Here is a 24,037-nt window from a genome sequence, read left to right on the forward strand (position 1 = left end):
AATGAGGGTAATTTCTACTTTACAGTTCCTGTGATGTAATATTTTTTTTAAATCATGAATCATCATGAACAGATATTGTTGCATTGTACTTCGTTTGGAGGCAAAGATGTGAAACAAATTTTATAACTGCATACCACTAAATGTAAGTGATAAATGTGTTTTTTTTGTCATGTTGCTGCATCATCGTCACCGTCAGCATGTGCAGCATGTGTGCCTAAACTGACCTTGTTGACTTGAGGCCTGTGCCGTCTGTCGATGCTCATGTCTCTTTTGTAGACGGGGGAGGAAACCTCAGAATGAGCGCTGTTCATGTTGTAGGATCGCATCGGAGAGTAGCCGCCGTACATGGACAGGGAGCCGTGGGAGGGCGAGGGGGGGATGGAGTGAGCTGGCGCGGCATGCTCCGACAGGTTGATCATGGTTTTGGGACTGGCCATATTGCTGTAGAGCCCCGGCTGCCTGGTGTAGGCCTGCCTCTGCTGCCACTCGAACAACTGCCACATGGTGTCATCACGCATGGACCGGCGTTTGTCCACCGGCGAGGGACCCAGGGCCTGATCATACAATGATGGCGACATACTACAGATGCTGTCCCTCTGGGCCATGCTGTTCCTGGGCATACTCCGGTAGCCGTCTCCATAATGAGGCATATAGGGCACCCGATGGCTTGGCATGTTTCTAGGCAGTGTTTGGTATGATGTGATGCTGGGGAGAAAGAAAAACAGAAATTTGATTACATTTATTATTATTATTATTATTATTATTGACTAAAACCTGCCATTTGTTTTTGTTTTTTTTTACTATTGTCTTAACTGTTTTGATTTGTGTTTGCCTTGTTTAATTGTATTATTTTCACATGTTTGAAATAAAATTTTCTTTATCTTCATCATCATCTTCATATTATATGTTTACTATGGCTTTATCATCAGCTGTTAGAGGACGGAAGTTAGTACAGCAATTCAGTGATTCTATAAAGAGGACAATTGCTGCCTCTGCATTTAAAAAAAAAAAGCCAGATATAAAAACTTAAGTATACATCACTAGCTAATAGCTATTACACTCACCAAAACAAGCTCATGTTATGAAATGGCAAATCAGTGAAAAAAACAAAAAAAACAAGATGCAGTCCTTCCCTCTGCTCTGGATGTATCCAAATAGCAAAGACATGAATTAGGTGTAAAAATGCTTGTTTCTTATGTTTTACTGAGTGTGTATTTAGCAGATAGAGACAAATGAGAACCCCCCCAGGACAAATTAGACCTTTCCAATGACATCAAAGCTATGAAAAGCCCCACTTCCACAGTGGGTTCAAAGTGAGTGCAGCTGGCATTATGACAGCTTCTTATTAAGACTCTCTGACAGATCCTGCTTGAACACTGGCATTAATAAACCACCATGTGGAAAGCAAACATCACTCTGGAGGACATGCATGTAATCGAGGCTCTTGAATGGAGAGGGAATGGCGAGTGCCAAGGCCTTGTTGTGGTTTTATCCATGATAATCTTCTTAAATGCATGCAGTGCTCAAAGCAGGTGTGTACTGTATGTCCGTTTCTCAAAATCAACTTAGGGAGTGAGTGGAGAGAGAGAAAAAAAAGACACAAACATGAGCTGCTGGGCAACCAGATGGAGAGACAGACATATTGACTGGCAGGCAGACAGACAGCTCTCAGCAGGGTCAGTGGCAGACAGTGACTCTGGCTAACAGCTCTGCTTTGTTATTATTTATCCCCAGGTCTTACTCCTGTTACACATTGTAATGCCAAAGTGTTAAACTCATGCTGATGAGTGTGAATCCCCCAGCTTGAAACAACACAGCTTTAGAAAGAAATGGGAACAAGACGCTTTTGGAAAATCTGACTCTGCATGCTGAGTCTGTACTTCACACGGCCACGGAGAATCCCTCCCGTCTCAGGATGCAGGTGAATCAGCAGTTCTTATACCGAGATTATACCGAGTTTAGCAAAGTTCCACTTCTTGTTGGAGAAGATAACAAAAATAACATGTGCTAGCATATCCTCTCTTTTTGCTGCATACATATTTTGGGATCTCACAATAAAACAAGTTTTCAAAAACTGCAGTAGGTCATGTAATCAGACAAACCTCCTGGTGTCATCGTCCTGGTTACGTCCTCTCTGTGTGCGTACCCACTGCTCAAGCTGTTGCATAGAGCTGGTCCTACTCAAGGTGCGCTCCGGCTCATGTGTGGGACTTCGCTGAGGGGGGACTCTGGTCCCATCGGCCAGACACTGCTCACCAGATCCGTTGACCTGGTGTGACCCATCTATCTCTGTTGGAGTCTGCGGAGAGATGATGTTGGCTTTGAGGGCCGCAGCCTGGGCTGGCTGCAGTTTAATGCTGTTGATCTTTGTGAGTGGACGTTCACGTTCTTCCCCATCCTTCTGGAAACCATAGCGCTCGGCGTCTCGCTGTTTCCTCTCCTCTTCTGCCGAGGAGGAGGTGACTGCTGCAGCGTGCTCAAGGTCGACCTCTCGGTTGCGCTCATTGTTTTGGATTTCAGGCTGTGTAAGTGCTGGCCTGTGGTTGGCCACATGGTTGATCTCTTGTGGGCCACACTGCTCCACTTTTAGCCGGTCCAACCTGAAAAAGACAAAGGGAAGGCCTGAGTATGATTAATGGAGCAATCCAAGAAGACCCTGTATTATCTAAAGCAATCAGGACAGATAAGATCACCCCTGATATGAAGATGATAAGTACACAGGATATTCTTTTGTGTTAAATCACCAGTAAAATGTGTTTGGACCTAACACACTCTCTCTGTGAGCTCTTCCAATAAGGGCAGCTCTTTGGTAAAAAGGAAAGTGCAAAGAAAATGGGCAGAGTTGTACAATGTCTCTTCCAGCTGCCAGAGGACGCCAGGCGTGTAAAAGGAAATCAGATATCCTCAATAAAACACTGCCTCTGCCGGGGCACATCTCAAAGGTGGTGCTCAGACCCCGGTAATCCATTTTCAACTTCCCTCTACCTCCCCTCTAGAAGACCTATCTACAGCTCTGTGGTCATTAGGAAGGTCTCAAGAGGTAATAGACACCACTACTCCCTGGCCTCAGACCGACTCAAGGTCACGACTTCAAAGTTCTGCAAATTCCCCCTCACAGCATGGCTCACTGGGTTACCAATAAGAAGGCAGTCGGAAAGGCATTCCTTCACAGTTTCCACTTGTATCCTCTTAAATAGCAGCACTGGTCACGTAATGTGTTCTCCAGCCTTCTCTGGCTCCTCCAGCCCAGTAGAGCACACATTTAGCACCGTGAAAGTCTGAGTGCATTTACTCACACTTGTTAGAAAGAGGCTATGGAAGTACTTACACGGAAATAGGTCCTTAACAGATCAGGTTTTGATTTCTACATCTTTATCTCCTTTAACACCAAACGCCAGCTTAGAATATGAAAAGGTCTGATAGCGTCTAGAGATCAAAAGACACTCACCACTCTGAAATTAAGATAGCCTTAACGAGATGGATGTTATAATTCTGTTAAATAGGCTTGTGACAGAGTCACAAGTTGGGCTTCCATCCACCTTTTCTTATGCGCATTTTGTGAAAATGCGCATAAATACTTGAATGGAAACGCCAGAAATTCGAATAAAGGCAGTAAATGCGCATAAAAGTTTATACGCTTGGAGGGGGTGGATTTGTCAGCGTATCGAATAAAGGAAATGCGAGTTTTTGTGATGGAAACAGATTATGCGAATTGAGGCAGAGTTTGTGGGTGAAGCTGCTGGACTTCACCCAGCGACGCCCCGGTGTCCCAGCTCTCCTCTCTGCACACCGCAACACAAACGCGCTCCGTAACCCATAATCTTTTGTTTATGACGGTTAAGACTACACAAACACATGCCGTAACATCGTTATGTAACTTATTGATTTTTCACCGGCTTCGTATGTAAACAGATGCACATGGGCGAGAGGAGCATAACCAAAACAGCGGAAAAGAGAGCGGACTGTCACAGTTCCCTACTGTCTTTCTGTGTAAATATCTCATGTTACAACATGAAAACCTGCAGCTTATATTCAAGTGCGGCCTATAGGCTATATGTATTTTCTTTTAAAATGTAGCTGGTGCGGATTATACAGGTGCGTCTATAGTCCTGAAAGTACGTAAATTGTCCATGATGTTGAGTGTCAGCTGAGTGTCAACTGTTGGATACATTCACGCTTTCTTATGACGTAATCTCACGGTAATCGCAAAACAATAATGAATGGAAACGGGCATAAATTCGCTTTGCTTTTTGCGCATTTTCACAAAATCCGCTTTTAAATTCGATACGACTTGGATGGAAACCCAGCTACTGTCTCTTTTAACAGTGCTATCCAGTGGATTTCAGGCACTACTGCTCTGTGTAATTACAGAGCACTTTACCGTTACGCCTCTGCTTGCCTATGTAGAAAGGAGGACATTAGACAGGCAGGCTGTCAAATGACAGACATTTAACAGAGTTTTTTTTTAAAAGAAAGGAAAAATCCCCATCCTGATGAGTCACTGATCATCATCAGTTTGTGCAGCTGTGCACAAGAGCTCCTGAGCCACCTGCACGATGCATTCACAGCACACACATGCTCACATCCACATGGCATTTTGTGTAAATGTTGCGCTATAAACTTACACAGTAAAGCACATAGCTACATACATTTTTCATTAAACAAAGTCACCGCTTCTTCAACAAACCCAGACACCAGAAATGTCAAGAATTGCGAATTGAACTGATGCCAAAGAACTTAACAGGCTTAACAGAGGAAATTTAAAGCACTTGCTTATGGTACACACTAAAAAAGAACATCAGGATGGAAGACTGAACCAAGCAAGTCATTAAAAATTGTCCTCAAAAGTCTTTTTCTCCTTTCAAACGCAAAACAACCCACTGTAATCTCCCAACTTCCAAAAAAATGCAGGCATTCTGTGAAAATGACTGCATTAGTGATATGCTTACAAACCTTTTGACTGGCTCTGAGTGAACAAGTGCAGCGTCTGTCATTACTTTCATCCAAGATTCCATTTCTTTGGCTGTGTCTGTGCAAAAATAGTATGTCCGCATGTTGGGATGAGTTGCCTGTTGTGACAAGATTGGAAACGGGGACAATGACGGTTACCTGAAGGAGAGAATACAAAAAAAATCAGGTCAGTAGTGATCGTTAGGACTTAAACCCTGATGGGTAAATCAAGGTTTCCTGTGGTTATGTTGATTATGTAAATAAGAGGAATATAGAGCTGTTCAGACCCTTTGCAAGGCAACAGTCATTGTACAATTGCACGTCATGTTTCTGAACAAATACTGATGTAAAAAGCTAGTTTGTGAGATACTCTTGGTTGTAGGCATCTGTACCATCCACATAAATCAAACCATGAGTCATCTGAGTCACTGTCATGCATACCACTAGATTAGGGCAGTAAATCTGCCACAGGACTTTAGGACTTACCATGCAGTTCATTGTATGGCAGACACATTGTTCTGTGTTGCTCTGCTCCCTCGCAGTGAACAGTCCAATGCATTGTTAAAGCCAGACACAGAAAGAGAAAAACAGAATGTTTAGTGAACAACCTCAATATCCTGTTTACCACTGTCTGAAAAACAAAAGAGCACCGTCATTGCTCCAATTACCTCAGAATAATCTGGAGAAATAAGTAACTTTTAATGACATGGTTATTTTGGCCACACAAAAAAAAACAAGAAACAGGAAAAGTTCAGAATGAAAAATATGCAGTCAAAAAGTCATCCCATCCAAAGTGAATCAATGTAGGCTGAAAAAGTAGTGCCCTGCTGTACCTCAACACCCTCCTTCAGCCTGAGTTTTAGCTGGAAAAGGAGTGGGCTGTGTGGTTAGAGAGACCTTGAGCAGACTCCCGGGCGTCTGTGTTTGGCTGTACTTGGCAGGACAACTCTGTTGTCTCTCCGGGTTTATGACGGACCCACAGTGAAATACTCTACACACCACTGAGATGCCATAAAATATGCCTGTTGCCCAGTTACTTGGGGTTTCCGAGTCAGCTAAGAGTATTACGACCCACTAGTACTACACACACACTGACTGTTCAGCACAGATTCGACTGCTTACATGTGTTTTCTTGGCTCTTCTTAGTTTTTAAAGAATGACTTGCATTACCTCACTGTCATGCGACTGAAAATGATTTCCAAAGCAAAGACAAAACATGTTCAAAGAAAAGTAAATATAGAAACAAAGTTTATATGCTTAAGTAAACATAGTTGCAATATAAGACCACCACAGTATAAACTACTTTTGAACTTGAATTCTGTATTCCCCTGCTTTAAGCTCTAATCATTTTATGAGATATTTGTCTTCCCAAAAACTAATACTGATGTTTATTTGTTCTTAATGCACTGAAGCATAAAATGTGAATAAAACATCTGACAGGGATGAAACCATACACTGACCTTGAAGGCATATTTTCTGTTAATGTGATCATCCACAGACAGCATAGATACATGAAAGCTGGGTAAGAGGATGCTGCCAAGTATCCCCTCCTCTTTTTCATCTGAAAAGAAAAATAAAAGTCAAACACAATTCATTTGGGACTGTTTTGTACATGCATTTCTTTGTAAACCAAGTTGATTGTGATAAGAATCTAAACAGGAGACGAACAGCGGGCACAGACTTGAATCAGCAGAAAAGCTGAGCATTGATTCAATGTCCTATGCAACTAGGCTGCTCTAATCCTCATTAAGTTAACAGACAGGGCTCCATATTGACAATGGAGCTTTCTCCACAGGGGGGATTGAGTCCAGAGTTTTAAGCAGGAAATTTCTTAACCTCCCAGTTTGATATAAGAAGCAATCTGCACTGCTTACTCAAAAGAGTGCAACATAAACATGAAGCAGTCACTGCTGCAGTCCCATATTTGCATTTGATTTGTTTGCTTATGTGTGAATATTTGTATACGGGTGTTGACTGGAGCTGTGATGCAAAAACAATATAGTCTTAAACACATACCGGTAGTGACTGGAACAAGTAAGGCTCACTATAAATAAAGAGTAATATATTGGGGACTAAGCGGTAGCGGATGTATGGTCAGCCTCTAGGAGTTTAGATGGAGAGCTGTTCACCCCAGACCGAGTTTGAAGGAGTTCAGGATTCTTTAATTCTCCAGCATCAGCTATACTTCAGCCCACTGGCTGCACATTTATTTATTCATCAAGGCTCCGCGTCCCTGCCTCTCTCTTTAAAACACACATACACAGAAGTTACTGCACAACAGTCTCTGAACATAAGCTAACGTTGTGGAAGATCCTGAGCGCGCCGGATAACTGCACCAGATAGCTGAGGTGCGGTGGGGGTCACAACCTCTCTGCCCACTCTCTGCTGATGGATACAGTCTCTCAGCATGTCTGCCTGGATAAAGCCTGTGGGTCTGCTGTTGTCTGTGGCTTTTGTCAGGCAGTGGGCGGAAAGACGGCGACAGGACCGGCAGACGCCAGAAATAACACAGACTAGATGTCATCCTGATCAGCAGAAATGATGACTGTATCCGCATCAAGCGAGCAGGGCTCACTGTGATTTGTGGATTTGCGCCGTGCAGGACCGACCTGACAGGCTCATTGATCCACGGTATCATTTCTTTTCTTTTTTTTTCAATAGGAAAGTTCTCAAACATTCACTGGACACAGCTGTGTCAATATTTGATGCGAACATTACCACTGCATGATGGAGAGAAGCTAAAATGACTGGTCAAAAGCAGTTCAGTCAATAGCAGCTTAGAGGAAAGATCACATCTAACACTTGTGCAAATGTGTTCCTACTGTGTAATAGTAGCAATGAGTGAGATTTATGGGGAAAGCCATATTTTAATAGGTGAAGTGAACTAGCTTGAGACTGGAGAAGTAGTCATCAAAATAAAACATTAAGTCCTCCCCTGCAATCAAAGTAAAACATTTAATTACTTGGTTAGAAAAATATAGGTTGTCTTCCCTAAATTATATAAGCATATAAAAACCACAGATATTCAAAAGGAGTGGCCGCTCTAATAATGATGGTCCCTATGATGTGTAATTAGAGGAGGATCTGTAAATATTAGCTGGATAAATTCTGTTTGATGTATCTAAATCCAAGTATTACGTAAGCATGCAATCATTGTGTAAAAAAGAGCGTCATTGATGGACTCTTGTTTCATGACTTCACATCAGTGTGAAATCCAATTTCCTGCTTTAGTTTTCGCTTTCAAAATTACAGCTGCGGCTAAGACTTGTTTAAAGCTGGGGGATTGCTTGAGGAAACAGTTATCTCTAAAACAGCAAATCAGACGACAGGAGAACCTTTTCAATTAATATCGAGTGCATTAAGAATGGGTGGGTTACAGTAGGGTTATATCTCTTCATTTGGTCCTGACAGGCTGCTAACCACAGGGGCTTGGATCCAGATACATTAAGAATGGCCAAGAGCATGGCTTGTGGGGCTGTGAAGGTCACAGCAGCACGCTGAACTAATTGAAAGCTGCTGCTGTTGTAAGCAGTGCCATACTAATGAAACACGTCGATAGCCAAGAGGACAGGACTCACCCCTGTAGTAGAAGAGACACAGGTCAGACAGCACAAACCACCTCTTTTTCCACAGCTTCATCCCTGTACTGTCCTACAAAGACACCAGAGGAACAAGGCACAGTTAAACACACACACACACAATGTATCCATTTGTCCTTGTTGTTTTTACTTTATGGGTATGCCGCATTAGACGTTTTGTCATTTTTAATTTTGGGAGTAAATGAAAATAATTAATGGAGAAAGTGTGGATTTCATCCACTTTATACAGCTCATATTTTACATATTCCTGGGATGGATTAAGGGTAATTTATTTTCCCCAAGGGAAACATTTGATGTCTGGCTTGAAGTAAACATAATAATGAAAGTGCTCTGCTGTATTTTCAACCCAATAACCAGCTTTCACTTTTAAACGAGAGGATGTTGTTCAGTGGCCAGCAAAAATAAACCTCCCGTGCTTAAGTTGTTCTTCTGTATCGCAATGCTGTGATCAAAGGGGCTTTCAGCCTGCTGCTTGAAAAGGATGAAGGGTGAGGAAAAGGGTATTAACTCCCCCATTTGCATTATTGAAAAACTTGAGCAGGGTCCTTACTTGTGGATTCCACACCGAGACAAAAGTAGGGGGAGGGACCTCAGCAAGTCTGTCATTATGGTCGAATGGCATGTGGGCTGCAGTTTACTTTAAATGGAAATTTTGGTTCTGTGAACCATCATGTTTTACACATCAGCATCAAGAAAATACACAATAAAAGACGCTGTTCAATATGGAAATAATGGAGATACTTGTGAATAGAACAATAGGATTAAAATTTCTTGCATCTTTGCATCTTAACTACTCATTTTACAACGTGTATCACGGTAACTCTTTATCAAAAGTACTGTCAGAGCTTTCCATTTTCAGGCAGGGGGAGAAGAACGAGGCTTTCACCAATCACATCAATCATTGTGGCATTCTGTTCTCCCAGTGGATCAACTGAAGGGCTGCAGCTTTTCCCTTAGCCAACGACTTCAATAGCTTCCAGGTTTCAATGAGGCAGGAAAATAAAAGTGCAAATCCAGCTTTTATTCAGGGTAGCAGATTTGTGAGTCTTTAGTTTGATCTACGTCACCCTGATTGAGGTCCCCAAAGAAATAACAGCTGGCAGCTGTACCAAAGGAGGCCATCGTGTGTTCACAAAACTGCGCCGCGAGGCTGCAATCAAAACTAAATGTGTCTCCCACTTAGGAAGCATGAGAGAGTCCTGTCTGGCCAAGAGCTGCCTCAAGCATCCCCTTTTCACCCTCCTGTAAGTAACCAGGGAGCTGCGATGAGGGATTGGTATTTAAACACTGCCTGTGCCGGTCGACTGGCTGAGCAGAAACACTGGACAAAGAAATGCTCAGATCCTGTAAGACATCAAAAAGCTTCCTTTGTGCTTATCTTAAGACTGTCACCACAAATGTCACAGGGAGAGAGAGAGCGTCAGCTCCGTTCTGTGTAAAATAGAGGAAACGTGTTGAAAAAATAACAATTCACAAGTTGACGTCCTGTTCAATAAGTACAATTCAGACACTTTTCCCACATACCCTTCATTCTGAATATCAGGTTCACTGTAATACCAAACATATTTAGCTAAAATAAATGTCTGGATAACATACACAGAGGAGCACCTTCAGGAGAGGAAGACCGGGCAAATGTTCAAGGCCTCCAAGGGAAAAAGAAACCTCATTTAAACCCCCTTAAACCTCTTACTAAGGCACATTACGGTGTCCTGCTGCTGCCCCAAGCTCCACCTAAGTGCTGCCCCTAATGATGTGTACTATAAGTCTTCTGATGTAAGCAAGGTGTCTCTGGGACATTTAGTCTGCATGTGAGGGATTTAGGGGGTGGGAGGTGGGTTTAATCAGAGTTCTTTGCCTTTGAACTAACCTTCAGACCGGTATCTCCAATGAACATCCAAAACCAGACTTTGAATTTGCAGACAATCATTAAAAAAATAGGCATATATTTTTATTTTATTTTTATACTTTTTATTGTTTTTGTCTCATAATGAGTTATTTCTTTACGCTTAGCTACATATGAGTTACTATATCTTTACTTTGTTTCTCTGCTTATGACAAAAAAAAACTTGCAAGTAAAAATTTCATTGCAATGTAAGGACTCTTTTCAGTCTAACTCGACAGACTTTCATACTCGACAGTCATGTACTGTAGCACCATTTTGCAACTCTGCCAATGCACAGCAGCAATTAAAGGGCACACCAGCATAGAACGTAGCTCATAATGACGGTGTTAACATGCTGATGTTTGGCATGTATAATGTTTACCATATCAGTTTTGTGTTTTAGCACACCAACATGTGTGCACTAGACATAAAATACAGAAGTCAATTTTCATGGAAATCCATAGTCAAGCCTTTAGAGTGGGTTAAAATCATACTGTACCAAGTTCATATCACATCATTATATACTTGTACTAGTGTTCTTGATAATGTTGGTAAGGAACTCTTGAATACCTGTTTATAAAGCCAGTTTCTTTTGATTACTGGGGCACTTGGATTCCTCCTGATAGAGTTGGATCTCTTCCCAAAGTTATGGATTTTTTTGGAAGGTCTTGAGGGCTAGAAACACAGGATGAATATGTTAACAGAAAAGAAAGCTCAATCCAGAGAAAACAATAGATATTTAATAGGCATGAATGACAAGTCCATCACAATCACGTGTCACTCACTCTTCCTCCTGGGCTACTGGGATTTGCGGCGTAGTCCGAGCCGCCTGTGTAGTTGGAAGCCTCGCTCATGGTTTTCACTGCTCGGTCTTTCTTCTCATTCACTGGCACAGTGGAGGCAGACCTATGAAAAAAAGTAAAAAGAGAGCATGCCAAGAGCACATAGGCAAGTCATCAGTCAGAAATACAGACTGCCAATTCGTGGTCAATGACCTTAATAAAAGAAAAAGAAAAAGTAGGAAGCAGCTTATAAGGTCTGTCCCCTCATCATTCCAATGAAGTTCAATCTCTGTTATAATGAGATCTCAACATGGGCCTATGAAGACAATTACTCCCACCATGTCACTGCAGATCCATCTCCAGTTCTCCAACTGTTTTAAATGGACTGAAAAGTCTGTCTGACATATTGGAGAGCAGCAGTTGCAGCAGTGAATGAGACCACGACGTCTCTAAAGTCTTTTTTTTTTTTCGTGTTGCTCAAAGTATACCACGTTCAATACATTCACCATAGGATAGAACACCTTGTGCCCATGGAGATGTCCTACATTCTTTAGGAAGGGAACAACGTCGCGCTTAAGAGGGAACACGGCAGGGGAAACCAGAGAAGAGCAGAGATACTGCAGCAGTGAAAGAAGTGAAATCTCCAAGATATACTGGTTTCAGGTCACTGAATAAGGACAGAAACTGCCAACTCTGCACTGCAAATTCTCCCATCTAACCTGCTCATCAATATTAAACACTCATAGCCTTAAGATTATACTGTACCATCCTGTATGAATGCAAGTCATATAATATGAATCATTTCAATTCATCCATCATCTGCATGTACTTTTTATCTATCTACATCATCTATATCAGAGTTCAGTCCCTCAATCTGTCATTCTGTTAGACACCAGGACAAGACTGCCAACACTTAACAAAAAAAAAACAAAAAAAAAAAAGACACTCAGAGTCAGTTTTAAGGATGGTTTAACAATTCAGACTCCATGCTGATATGTTCAAGGTGCACAAACACGGAGAGGGATCACAAGGGATACATCAGCTCGGCTCACAACAGCAGGCAACACACACAAGAAGTTCATTCCCGTGCAGCACAGTGACAGGTCTGAAACAACCTGCAGACCCTTCGGGAAAACATGACACACAACAATGACAATCACGGCCTGACTTTTTCTTACCTGTATTTAGAAGCAAAATTACAATAAGTAGCTGTATTTTGTTATTGTGAACCTGTACTTGTTCACTTATGCTCGATTAAAAGGGAGAATTTCATACAGTCTGAAAAAAGTAACACCCACATTGATATCCCAATTGCGGTCATGTTTTTCTTTAGTGTTGCACTTTCATGTGTAAAAATGACACATTCTGGTCATACGGTGGACAAGTTAACTAACAAACCCTCGACTTAGAGTACACATCGTGCACAGATCACTACTCCAACAGCCGATTGTGCAAAGTGATGAGTAGCTGCTGAAATTTGCCCTCTTCTCGGTCTAATGAGCTCGCTCCAGAAAATGAGCTGTGAAGACTCTCAGCACTTCCAGTGACAAGAGAAATCCTACATGAACCATAATCAATAGTGTGTCCACTTCACGTCATCAAAACAAATGTTGGGAGGGGCAGACATTGCTCTGTTTGATGCTCTCTTAGCCACCAGACCATTTCCAGGCTCTGGGCTCCAGTGCGTGTGAGTGTCCGCATCAGAGATTTGCTGATAATTAGTTTGAGTCCGATAATCAATCTACATACATTCAGTAAAATTGAAAACGGTGAATGTGTTAAATTAGCTGCCTCAGCCAAAGAGTTGGCCTGTGACAACACAAAGATAACTACCACACAACGTACAAATACACAAAGTGAAATCATGCAATGCAGTATTTGGCATACAGTAATTAACAATAAGCAAAAACAGCCATGTTTTATTGTGGGGAAAAAAAGAACAATAAAATACCAAATAAAGATAAAATGGTATTTTTATATAATTGAAAAAGGAAGAGATACATTTGACTAATGGTTGTTGTGATATTTATTTCTATGAAACACATGAAAATTAAATTAAAAAATGAAGAAACAACAAAAAAAAGTATCCCAAAGAGATGTTTACTGACATTTCCACATGAAGTCGTCACATGACGGCTGAGAAGCAATTAACTACGTGGATAATGTGGACTTGCCCTTATCACAAAATTTGCTGAAAAGTTCAATCTTGTGCCAATTATGCAAAGTAACTTAAAGCTATGGTCTACGTTTTGAAAGAGGATGAGAAAAATTTGAAAAAAGCACCTCTCACACACCCCCGCCCCTCCCCTCTGAGCTCGTATGGCCCGCCCCTGGGGACCTCCTCGCGACACGCCTCCCCCCCCCTCCCCTCCCCTCACAGAGCAGAGCGGAGCAAGCAACAAGCCTGCTGCCTGCAGAAACCAAACGCGGCTTTGAATGCGGAGTAAAATGTCATATTCACAGTCACAACTTCCACAATAAAATCAAAGATTACCTGTTCAACATAAACTCAGCACCGCCGCTGCAGCCTGGGTCTCTCTGCACCGCGGCGCCGCGGAGCTCCAGGCCCGACTCTTCCTGCTCCTCTCCCCCAGACACAGGACCCTGTCCTGGGTCACCCAGCGCCAGGAGTCTCCCTGTAGCATGAGGCTGTGCTAATGGTTGCTAATGGCGGCGCTGCTCGTACCAGCAGTCGCCGCGGTCCCGTTGCCGACTGCACCAGCTGCCGGTAACGAGGAGCAGTGCACCAGCTGCCGGTAACGAGGAGCAGTGCACCAGCTGCCGGTAACGAGGCGGTGCCAGTACCGTCGTCGCCATCCCCGGCAACGGGACCGCGGCGACCGCTGGTACGAGCAGCGCCGCCATTAGCAACCATTAGCACAGCCTCATGCTACAGGGAGACTCCTCGCGCTGGGTGACCGGCCACAGGGTGCTGTGTCTGGGGAAGAGGAGCAGAAAGACCGGGGCCTGGAGCTCCGCGGCACCGCAGTGCAGAGAGACCGCTCAGGCTGCGGCTGGAATCAGCTGTGTGTCGGGGAGAGGAGGAAGACCAGGAGCTCAGCAGGGCCACGGTGTGCAGGGTGCAGAGCACCTTGGTCAGCTGCAGCTGGAAGCAGCTGTGTGTCGGGGAGAGGATCAGGGAGTCTCGACGCGGCACCGGTACTAGTAATAAGGGCAGCAACACATTCTGTGCTAAAATAACACTGTGATGATCAGGATTCACCGGCCACCTCCCGTGTTCTTCCCTAGCTAGGCCTCCCCAGTGTTTATTTCTCTGTCCTTTACAGTAAATACAATGTACACATGCAATGTGACACCACCGAATGCTTGACATCTATATTTTTACACTAGGCTCTAACTGGCTTCCGCTGCAGTGTTCACATGAAATGCCAAATGGATTATGTCACTGTGCATATCCACAACATGTTGTTTTGACTGTCTGTCTGCCTGAAATTACTATTTTCTTTAGTTTAGGTTGGAGCTTGTCCATTGACAGAGCAACTGTATAATAACAGAGCTAAAAAAAATATCCATGTTTGTGTTTATACTGTAGCTCCATGTCAACAGCAAATACAAAAAATCTTAAACTGAAACCTGGAGGGGCCACAATGCTCTGGATCCCACCAAAACATAATGTGTCTATCTGCAAAGCGGAGAAAAACATAGAACCCTGCAGACAGTTTGCATGTCCATCACAGAAAAATGACCACACTCAACCCTAGTTTTAGTGTTAAAGTTGATCCAACACAACCTATATTATATATGCATATCGTCTGTAAGAGACAGCTCTTCCACCAACTCACACCAAGGGACACAGAGAACAAGCCGACTCTCTCCCTGATCAAATCATTCTCTGCTCACTGAGATGAAAGTGCCGCCTCAGGACAGAAGACTAAGGCCCAATCCCATTTCTCTTTTTTACCCCTACCCCTTCCCCTACCCCTTTCCCCTCGCCCCTTGAAACGGAGCTACAAGGGGTAGGGGTAGAAAGTCAACCCCTCCGAATTGGGACACCCCTTCAACAGTCACATACGTCATCACGTAGTCTCACTGGCTTTTTTACGTAAGCTGATGCGGCGAGCTTTTGCCAGAAATCAAATAGCCGTGTACCATATAACTTAATAAAATAAGATAAAACTTAATGCAGACTGATCGGTTCATTGTAAAACATTTATTTACTGATGTAAATGTGGTGATTTCTGTACGTGCAGAGCCCAGAGGCAGCTGCCTGCTCCTCTGTCTGATACATGAAGCTTCACTTTTCATCCAAATAACTAATGCTACTGCCACAACCACAATTGTCAGATTTCATCAATTAGACCAACATTTAAATGCTAAAAAGAATTTAACATGCTGGTGGTAAACCTCTAAAAAACCCGCGGATAAGTTAATTAACGACCGCCTTCTCTCCTGGCGGGACCGGGACGAGGACGTAATTTGGCCGGCGGAGCAGCTCTGCAGGCCGGCTGCTGCCTCTGTGAGGAGCCGCTCCTCCTGGAGCTTCACTTCTCCGAAAAATCGTCGGAGCAAACTTCTAACCCGCCGTCATTTGGGTAAACTAACCGCACATTTGGGACCTAAACAGTTACTTTCTCGCAAGAAAAAATATTAAAACTTAAGAAAGTGACGTAATAACAGCGCTACAGCAAGAAATAAAACAGCTTTTCGTTTTACAGCCACTGCTGCCGGCTGCCGCAAGATGCATTATGGGAAACTTTTCATACCCCTCCGTTTGGAGTGTGCCTCTGAAAAATCTCCGTTTGGAGGGGTATGTAGCCCTACCACTTCCCCCTACCCCTCTGTCCTAACGGGGATTGGGACACCCCTACCCCTACACGTGAACGCGCAAAACGGAGGGGTAGGGGTAAGTGGTAGGGCCAAGGGGTGAAATGGGATTGGGCCTAACCAGTCTTATATTTAAGTGCTTTATGCTGCTGCAGGATTTTAATTAAACATATAAAGTCGAACATTACATTTTAAGAAAAAACTGCTTCGAAGTATTTACGATTTACTAATTCCCATTATAATTTGCAAGTTTTTTTAAATGTTATATAGTGCATCACAACATGATGAGGGTATAGGTTTGGCATAGGTTTACTGCTATAAAAAGTGTGGTGGAGTTATATCAGGTGATTTGTATGAAATAAAAAAACATCCGACTGAGACATGAAGATGAACCACCAGCGTTGTTTTTTTGTCTTCAGGGTTATATCACCTGACAAGGTCCTTTTATCAAGTCCACATACAAAGACAAACTCATATGTATTTAAGAGTCACATCACTGCCTGGTCCATCATTACACTGTTTTTCTGTGAGTCCGTACAGGTGTACATGATCAAAGCAAAACCAAGGAGGAAAACACTCGACTGAGTGCATTTCAAAATGACCACATACCATTTCTAAAGAAGTAAGAGTGGTAGAAAATGTCTGTCAGTAGTGATCCTGAGTCAACTGTAAACTGTTTTCTTGTCTGTAACAACATCTATTGCACGTCTGTCCGTCCTGGGTGAGGGATCCCTCCTCTGTTGCTCACCCTGAGGTTTCTCCGACTTTTCCCTGTTAAAAGGGTTTCCATGGAGTTTTTCCTCAGTCGATGTGAGGGTCTAAGGACAGAGGATGTTGTTACGATGCCATGTAAAGCCCTTTGAGACAAACTGTTTGTAAAAACGGGCTATACAAATAAAATTGCCTTGCCTTGCCTTGCCTTGAGTATTTACTTTTTAATGAATAAAAGACACTGATGTTCCAGCATAGCCAGGGAGAGGAGCCAGACTCTTGTCTTACTGTAAATAGCCTGTATATCCATAAGGAACAGTGTAAAGTGGTGTTTCTCAAAGTCAAGGTTATTGACAAGCTGTCAAGACAAAATGAGGACTTAACTGACCCGTGCGTGTCAAAGAAGTGATCAAACCTTTTGATGCCTTTTGGTTCAACATAAAGAAACCGTTTATTACAACCCAGCAGCCAGACAGGAGAGCAGATTTAAAGCTTCAGTAACCTGCCAACAAAGAGAGCTGACTGGTAGTGATAGAAAATATTTGTCCAACAGCTCAGTTCTCATCAAGGATGTTCAGCTTGACCCTCAGCTCAGGAAAAAAAGAAAGAGAATAATGACGTCCCTGCAGTTAGTCGTTCATACAGCCTTACATAAACGCAACAAATGGTTCAGACAGTAGGGTGCACCTTTACAGACTTCGGAATGCAAATGCATAACAGGTCGTCAGGCAAAACACCATTCAAACCACCCACAGTTTGTTGTTAGTGTGCAACAACGAGGATTATTAACAAACAATGATCACATATCTTCAAAATAAAACACAGAAGGTGGGGAAGACAGAGTTATCCATTTGCAACTCATAGTGTATTACCTGCTAAACGCTGGGTGACACAATTTCCCACAATTCACACTACAAAACAGAGGAAAGACAAGTTTGTTGAGAATAAAGGTTAAAATCTTTTTACAAATGACGATTTTGAAGACTCAAGTGTGGATTAACAGTATTTTGTGTTGTTATTTTTTTAAGTTGATCTTGTATGAGTCCAAATTTATATTTATTTTGCTAATACAGATTTTTTTTTTTAAGTGAAAAGGAAAAGGACAAGCAAAAGTAATTTGGTTGATAGATAAAACATTCTAACAGTCCACCACCTGTCATTCTGTCGGCCTTAACATCTTTAACACACTACCTGTAAAGAGACTGATGCTTGTAGTGGCCAGAGCTGATTAGCGCATGAATCAGTCTTTCATTATGTTTATGAATTGATACACTAATCTAGCAAACTGAATTCTATATACATGGAGTGAGCATACTGTACTCAAATTAAAGGGATAGTTCACTCAAAATTGAAATTTCACTCATTATCTACTCACCCTCATGTCGACTAAGGGCTGGGAGAAGTTTCAGAGTTATCCATGGCTTCTCTAAGTTACAGGGTGGCTCGGCGCAGCACTGCATGTCCATATGACAGTAGCAAACGGGGCTCACTTTTCTTCGTCCAAAAAGACAAAAAACATTTTAAGCTTGTTTGTAGTGGAAGCTCCCAGTGTCTCAGTTCACTGCTTTGCCTGTGTCCGTGCAAATCTTGCGCGATTTGCACTGACACCCAGTTCACGGCTCCGCAAGTCGCACAAGATTCCGGCAGAGCAACATTGGGAGCTTCCGCTACAAACAAGCTTAAAATATAGACTATTTTAATTTTAACTTTTTTTTTTTTTTTTGGAACAATTTCTCATGTCGGGGCTTCAATACAAGAGGGACATTACAGACGAGCAGTATGGAGGTATTCGGATGTTTTTTGGTGTGTCTTTTTGGACGAAGAAAAGTGAGCTCCGTTCTCAACCGTCATATGGCAGTGCAGTGCTGCATGGAGCCCCCCTGTAACTCAGAGAAGGCACGGAGGATTCTGAAACTTCTCCCAGCCCTTAGTCGACATGAGGGTGAGTAGATAATGAGTGAAATTTCAATTTTGAGTGAACTATCCCTTTAAGTAAAATAATCCATCACTGTAAAACAATCCACCACTGTCAAAATACTGATAATAGGCAAATTATGGTACAAGCTGCTGTGAACACTCTGCCCTTGAAGTAAGTTGTAGACATGGTCAGATGATGTTTTGGTAAACATGTTTGACATGTGAGTTCTACAAATATTCCTCGCCAGCCTGCGCATGGCCATGTGAACCACTAAAATAGCCTCAGACATCATGTACAGTAATGACAGTAGAATGCTGAGGGAGGCATCCATGGAGGTGGGTGAAGCCATGTGTCTGGCATGGCATGTCAGAGATGTGGCTGAGCTTTAGCAGTAACAAGTACAGCACAGCTCAGAGTGTAAGGATGAGTGGCAGTTGTCTGTGTAATATAGCCTTTTAGTACCCCATAAGTAATGTAAAGAAGATCAGGGCAGGCTGATGTAGAAGTAATAACTTAAACCGGTCCCTCAGTCACAGCACCGACAGGGAGTTCACTTGCTCCGTGTGTTCCTGCTGTGTATTTATCCAACTGCGGGTTGACTGCAAGCTCAAGAAAACTAAACTGACACACCGAACATTAAACTGAAGGCAACAAGACTTGGGAATCAATGATTCACCTGTTCGGCCAGCAGTAGAGGTGGAGGCAGTTCTGCCTTATCTGTGTCAAAATATTGTAGGTGCGAGTCCTTCTTTCGACAAGAACATTTAGTGTCTGCCAACCACCCCTAACACAGTGTCTTTCTTTCTTTTAGGCTCTTCTGTGTTGCCTCTTCACCCTGTCACTATGATGTAATCCATGATGGATGTGTGAATAGGATTCACACATCATGGCAGTTCTTCAATTCTTTCCTCTCTTTCTCCTTAATATCTGTCAACTCGCATCAAACCCAGGTTTTCTTCTTAATTATTTATATTTCCTTTTTGGTTGCATTGTTTTATAATATTTATACTTTACGTTATGGGTTGAGGAGCGTTGGGATCATGCTCTTCACACATTATACTAGGCTATGCTAGGCACTAAAATTATAATGCCAAATTGAAGTTTTGTGTTTTGGATTTACTTAAAGTGCAGAGCAGATTAGGCTGTGGTTTTTAGCCTGGCCTCTTTATCCCTGTGGCAGCTTAAATCCGTCTTTGCCTTTTATTACTCATCCAGTGTAAAGTCTTTCCTCCTTATTACTTTTGCTAAAACACAGCCAACTGTTGGACGGGATGCGCTGTAATACATTTTAAAACAACAATGAGTCAAGTTTAAGGTTTATCACTTTGCCGTTGCCGTCACCGAGCTGCCGTCTCATACATCTGACTTAAGATTTATTTTGTTTATATATCCTACAACCATAAAATTGCCAATTGCAAAATTAGAAATCATCTTGCGGCGGCATGTTGCTCCTCTCGGAGTGAAAAACAGCAGAGACGTGAGAGTAACACAGTGAGGGGAGGAATGTGTCGAGAGAGTGCAGTGTGACAGTTCTGGCACAACGAGCTTCTTCACAACCATTTTTCAATTATTCCATCTCTGCTGAACAAAATGCAGCTCATAAGAATTTGGTGAGGCAAAAACCGACATCATATCTTAATAACGAAAGGATTTTAATTTCTAACGATGGGTCATCAGGGAATTCATCCGCCATTAGATTTCAATTAGCATTCATCTACCAACTGATACCACTTGTGGTGGCATGGCTTCATCGAACAATATAATATCGTGAGAAATCTACTGTGACTGGTTTCTGAGGGAAATGAGACAGTTAGCAAAGTGAGAAAATAATGTGTTTCTGAAAATTAAGCTAATATGACTCCATTGGCAGATGGGAGTTGAAGCTAGTGTCATGGTGTGGGCTATGATGAAAACACACTAAGACAGTTGTGCACTTTCAGATTGGGACACAAAAGCAAATCTGAGAGGGAAACTACCTAAGGAGGCCACTGTTATGAAATGGTGTTGAACAGAGTTTAGTCCGGCAGATCCACAGAGCTTGTTCTCCCTGATGTGAAAGTTCAAGATGACTACTCAACAATCCTGTCATGTGGGCAGGCATGTGATGGCTCTTGTGCTGAAAGCAGTGTAGATGATCACATGGACGTAACATTGTTGGACATATCTTTGTTCTTATGACCTGAGGAGGCCGTGAACTTTTGCCTTCTCAAAGAGGGAACTGTGAATCACTGCATTCCCTCTTACTGATGGAAACATGATGAAATGGCCCTTTATCGTCAGCTAGATTATTAACAGTGCCTTGACACAGCAACAGCAGCCCAATTATGCAATGAATAAAACCTTTTTTTAACAATATGAATAAGTCAGAAGTATCGAAAAAGTGTTGTTTCCACACAGTAAGTTTGTTCTTGTGGTTATTTAAGGAATTTGTTATGAAGACAGGAAGTGAAATATAGAAAAGGCTTTGAACTGAAAGGGCAGAACTACAAATAGAGGATGGCAGGGAAAAGGCTGGTGCAATGTTGCCTACACATCTGGAGTTTCAGTAGCGACAGACATGTTCAAAAATGCTACCAAGTGGCATTCTGAAGGCATGCACAAGAGACTTACTGTTCGTTGACGACAAAGATGCAGTTGTCTTGTGAGGGTAAGCCTGAGACAGGATGCTTGCAGGTCACCTTCCGCTCATTGTGACTATTGAGAATAGGGAGAGGGGGGAGAAAGAAAAAAGAAAGAGTCATCAATGCCGGAGCATACCGCACACACACACACACATTAATAAAAGCAAAGCCCGTCAGTGATACTTGATCTATGCTTAAAATGGTTTGTTGTTGCTGCGTATTGCCCTGAAAACCCAAACATATTTTCAAAGAACTTCATTTGCAAAACATGACAGCGGTTGATGTGAAGTTCGTATTGCCTGGGTACAAATTAGAGTATTCAGTGGAGACAGGATAGATACACAATATTGGAGATAATATTAGCGAGCTGTGGAAATTGAGTTTCTCTATTAAAAAACGTCTCAAACAGCAAACCTGTGGATAAAACTGTGAAAACTGGTCGAACCACACACACATACATTGTTTTAGCATGACACCGGAGCAAGCATTCAAGGCATACCATAAACCAGATCAAACAGATGATGTAAACAACGGCTCTCAGGTGCAGAGTGAAAAGACTAAGTATGACAAGGAAAAACAAACAGATGCCATATAAGGAATCGCCAAAAGGTCCCCTCATCTTCAAAAAGAGCTTCATAACTTTACTAACTTTCATAATGACTAAAACAATATAGAAAAAAGAAAAATGTAGACCTCGATCAGTGTGTCAAACTTAAACTTTAAGAAATCACACAAAATCTACAGGCTCCATGAGGCTGACGTGCCATCATAGACCTTTCAACTGATGGACACAGACCACACAGTCTTTGTAGGTGGGGGAAACCCAAGGACCAGAGCCCTTACAACAAGAACAGCTTTCCAGTAAAGCTGAGCCTGGTCAGTGTGGTGTGTGTGATGAATTTGCCTGCAGGGTGGTGGAGGGCCTCGGTAAACTTCCCAGTGGGAATTACAAGCGTCACTGTTCTTCACTGTTGCAAGTTCATTCTTAATCAAGTCTTTGTTTTTTACCAGTGCTTTTTGGAGGGGAAACTACAAGACTGACTAATTAATTCAAGAAGATCCAGGTCATCAACTTCCTATCTTATACCCTGCAATTAAAAGATACAAAATCAGTGGTTGTTTTATTATGCCAGAGTTACAGTTAGGAGCTGTAAAGAGCATGTTAAGGTGAATGTACTGTAAATCAAGTATACTGACAGCTGCAAACATGAGAGATTATGAGTAAAGTCACGGACTGTAATGTCAACAATGGTATTTAGGACGACTACCGCCTTTATGTGCTGTTATTCTATATTTCAGTTGGGCTGTACTATAAACAGAGGAGAGTCAAACTACAGCCCAAAAATAACAATTTTTAAACATGGGGTAGTCGTACTGAAAAGAGCAAATACCAAGAATGAAATAGGGGGTTTAGTTTCAGTTTAGCCTGCAGAGCAACTGTCTCCACAGCTCTGGTCTATAATTACTGGAGGCACTGTTGGCAGCAGAGCACTCTGTGCGGTCTTGGGGCAGACCAGTGGCACCATTTTTCTTTTGCTATCCCATCACACATGCCTATACTGCTCTGCACATTGGCTGGCTACAGTCAGAGAGAAAGAAAGTTTGAAAATGTGTTTAAGTGCACAGAAGCCCAATGAAAGGATGATGTTATGTGGACTGGAATTTATAATCAGATCCAACGATGTATCGGTTCCAAACAATGTCTTTTTTTTTTAGAAGCTTTTAGCTTTGATACTTGAATGCCTCAAATAACAGTTTAATACATGCACCACTAACTAAGGTCCATTTTGCCCACCTACGTATAGTGATGACGTTATTCCCATGCACCATGTTTGAGTGGCATGCAACCGATTGACAGGTTATCTGTCCACATCACATCTTTAAGCTGTTTTACATCAACACTGAACCTTATAACAGTGCTTAATATGGGATAATTGCTAGTATTATTACTCTGCAGCTCTATGCAGTTTTAGTTGCTTTCCTTGTTGTTTTGGTTTGGCAATTCATATGGTGAAATCCAAGCACCCCCAAAATGATGGTACACTACATAAATGACTTGCACAGTGGAAAAGTAAAAAGGAAAAACAGCCAAAGTCAACGGGTGAAAAACTTTAGAGAGACCAAACCAGTGCTACAAGGCAAGTTATGGCCTCTACTCAGTCTGTACTAAAGACCATATCATCTCTATGCTGTTCTGTTTCTGCAGATCTAAGTGATGGTTGACAGGTGTTTGCTAAAATATTAGCGGAAGTAACGTGATACAAGCCCTGTCAGCAACACCTGTTCATCAAGACTTTTTGAAGGGACACACAATCAAACATGATAGTCCAGTATGCTGCTGGTGGATGTGCACCATGTGTTCTGGGATCTCATCAAATTTCTAAGCTTTCTTTCCAGCAGTTTGACATTAGTTAGATGTGGAGAGGTTACAAATGCACATTTTTTAAAAAAATCTATCATATAACTTTAATTTCTAATGAAATTCAATTTTTGACTTCAATCAAATAAAGAATAGTTGAAAAAGTGAACAAACATTATTGACTTAAGTGTCAAAATATCACTATCTGAAGGATATATCTTTAAAATCAAGAGGTCCTCCTGATGTTGAGAAAGTTGTTAAACATGTGTTGATTGACACGTGTGCAAGGTCAATGTTTACAAGAAGGTTATGGGACATCAAAGACTCTCTACACCTATAAGGACGGAAGCTATTTGGGAGGGTCCTAAACATTCATAACATGATCCATGTGGTATGAGAGGACACTGAGGTCTTAAACTTCAGTGGAAAA

The 24,037-nt window shown here is 42.2% G+C and overlaps 1 protein-coding gene across 30 annotated transcripts in view; it reads right to left on the bottom strand.

Annotated features, from left to right (window-relative positions):
* The window catches only part of LOC146985570 (pleckstrin homology domain-containing family A member 5-like), a 98,053-nt gene that overhangs the window by 21,886 nt on the left and 52,130 nt on the right, over positions 1-24,037 (bottom strand). For 17 of the 30 annotated variants that reach the window (XR_015035979.1, XM_085778660.1, XM_085778664.1 and 14 more), the window contains 8 exons: positions 21,238-21,321; positions 11,217-11,337; positions 11,002-11,106; positions 8,529-8,601; positions 6,411-6,511; positions 4,954-5,069; positions 2,103-2,600; positions 225-705 (listed from right to left, as the gene is read on the bottom strand). Coding sequence is in view for 28 of the 30 variants with exons in the window: in XM_085778660.1 (XP_085634786.1) it covers positions 225-705; positions 2,103-2,600; positions 4,954-5,069; positions 6,411-6,511; positions 8,529-8,601; positions 11,002-11,106; positions 11,217-11,337; positions 21,238-21,321 (1,579 nt within the window). In the remaining 2 variants the exon portion in view is untranslated. Of the gene's footprint in view, positions 1-224; positions 706-2,102; positions 2,601-4,953; positions 5,110-5,436; positions 6,512-8,528; positions 8,602-11,001; positions 11,107-11,216; positions 11,338-17,581; positions 17,621-21,237; positions 21,322-24,037 lie in introns of all 30 variants that reach the window. The other 13 variants (XR_015035978.1, XM_085778658.1, XM_085778662.1 and 10 more) reach the window with 2 other exon arrangements.

This window comes from Trachurus japonicus, chromosome 6 (genome assembly GCF_045865225.1).
Source record: "Trachurus japonicus isolate A0001 chromosome 6, Traja_1.0".
Lineage (NCBI taxonomy): Eukaryota > Metazoa > Chordata > Actinopteri > Carangiformes > Carangidae > Trachurus > Trachurus japonicus.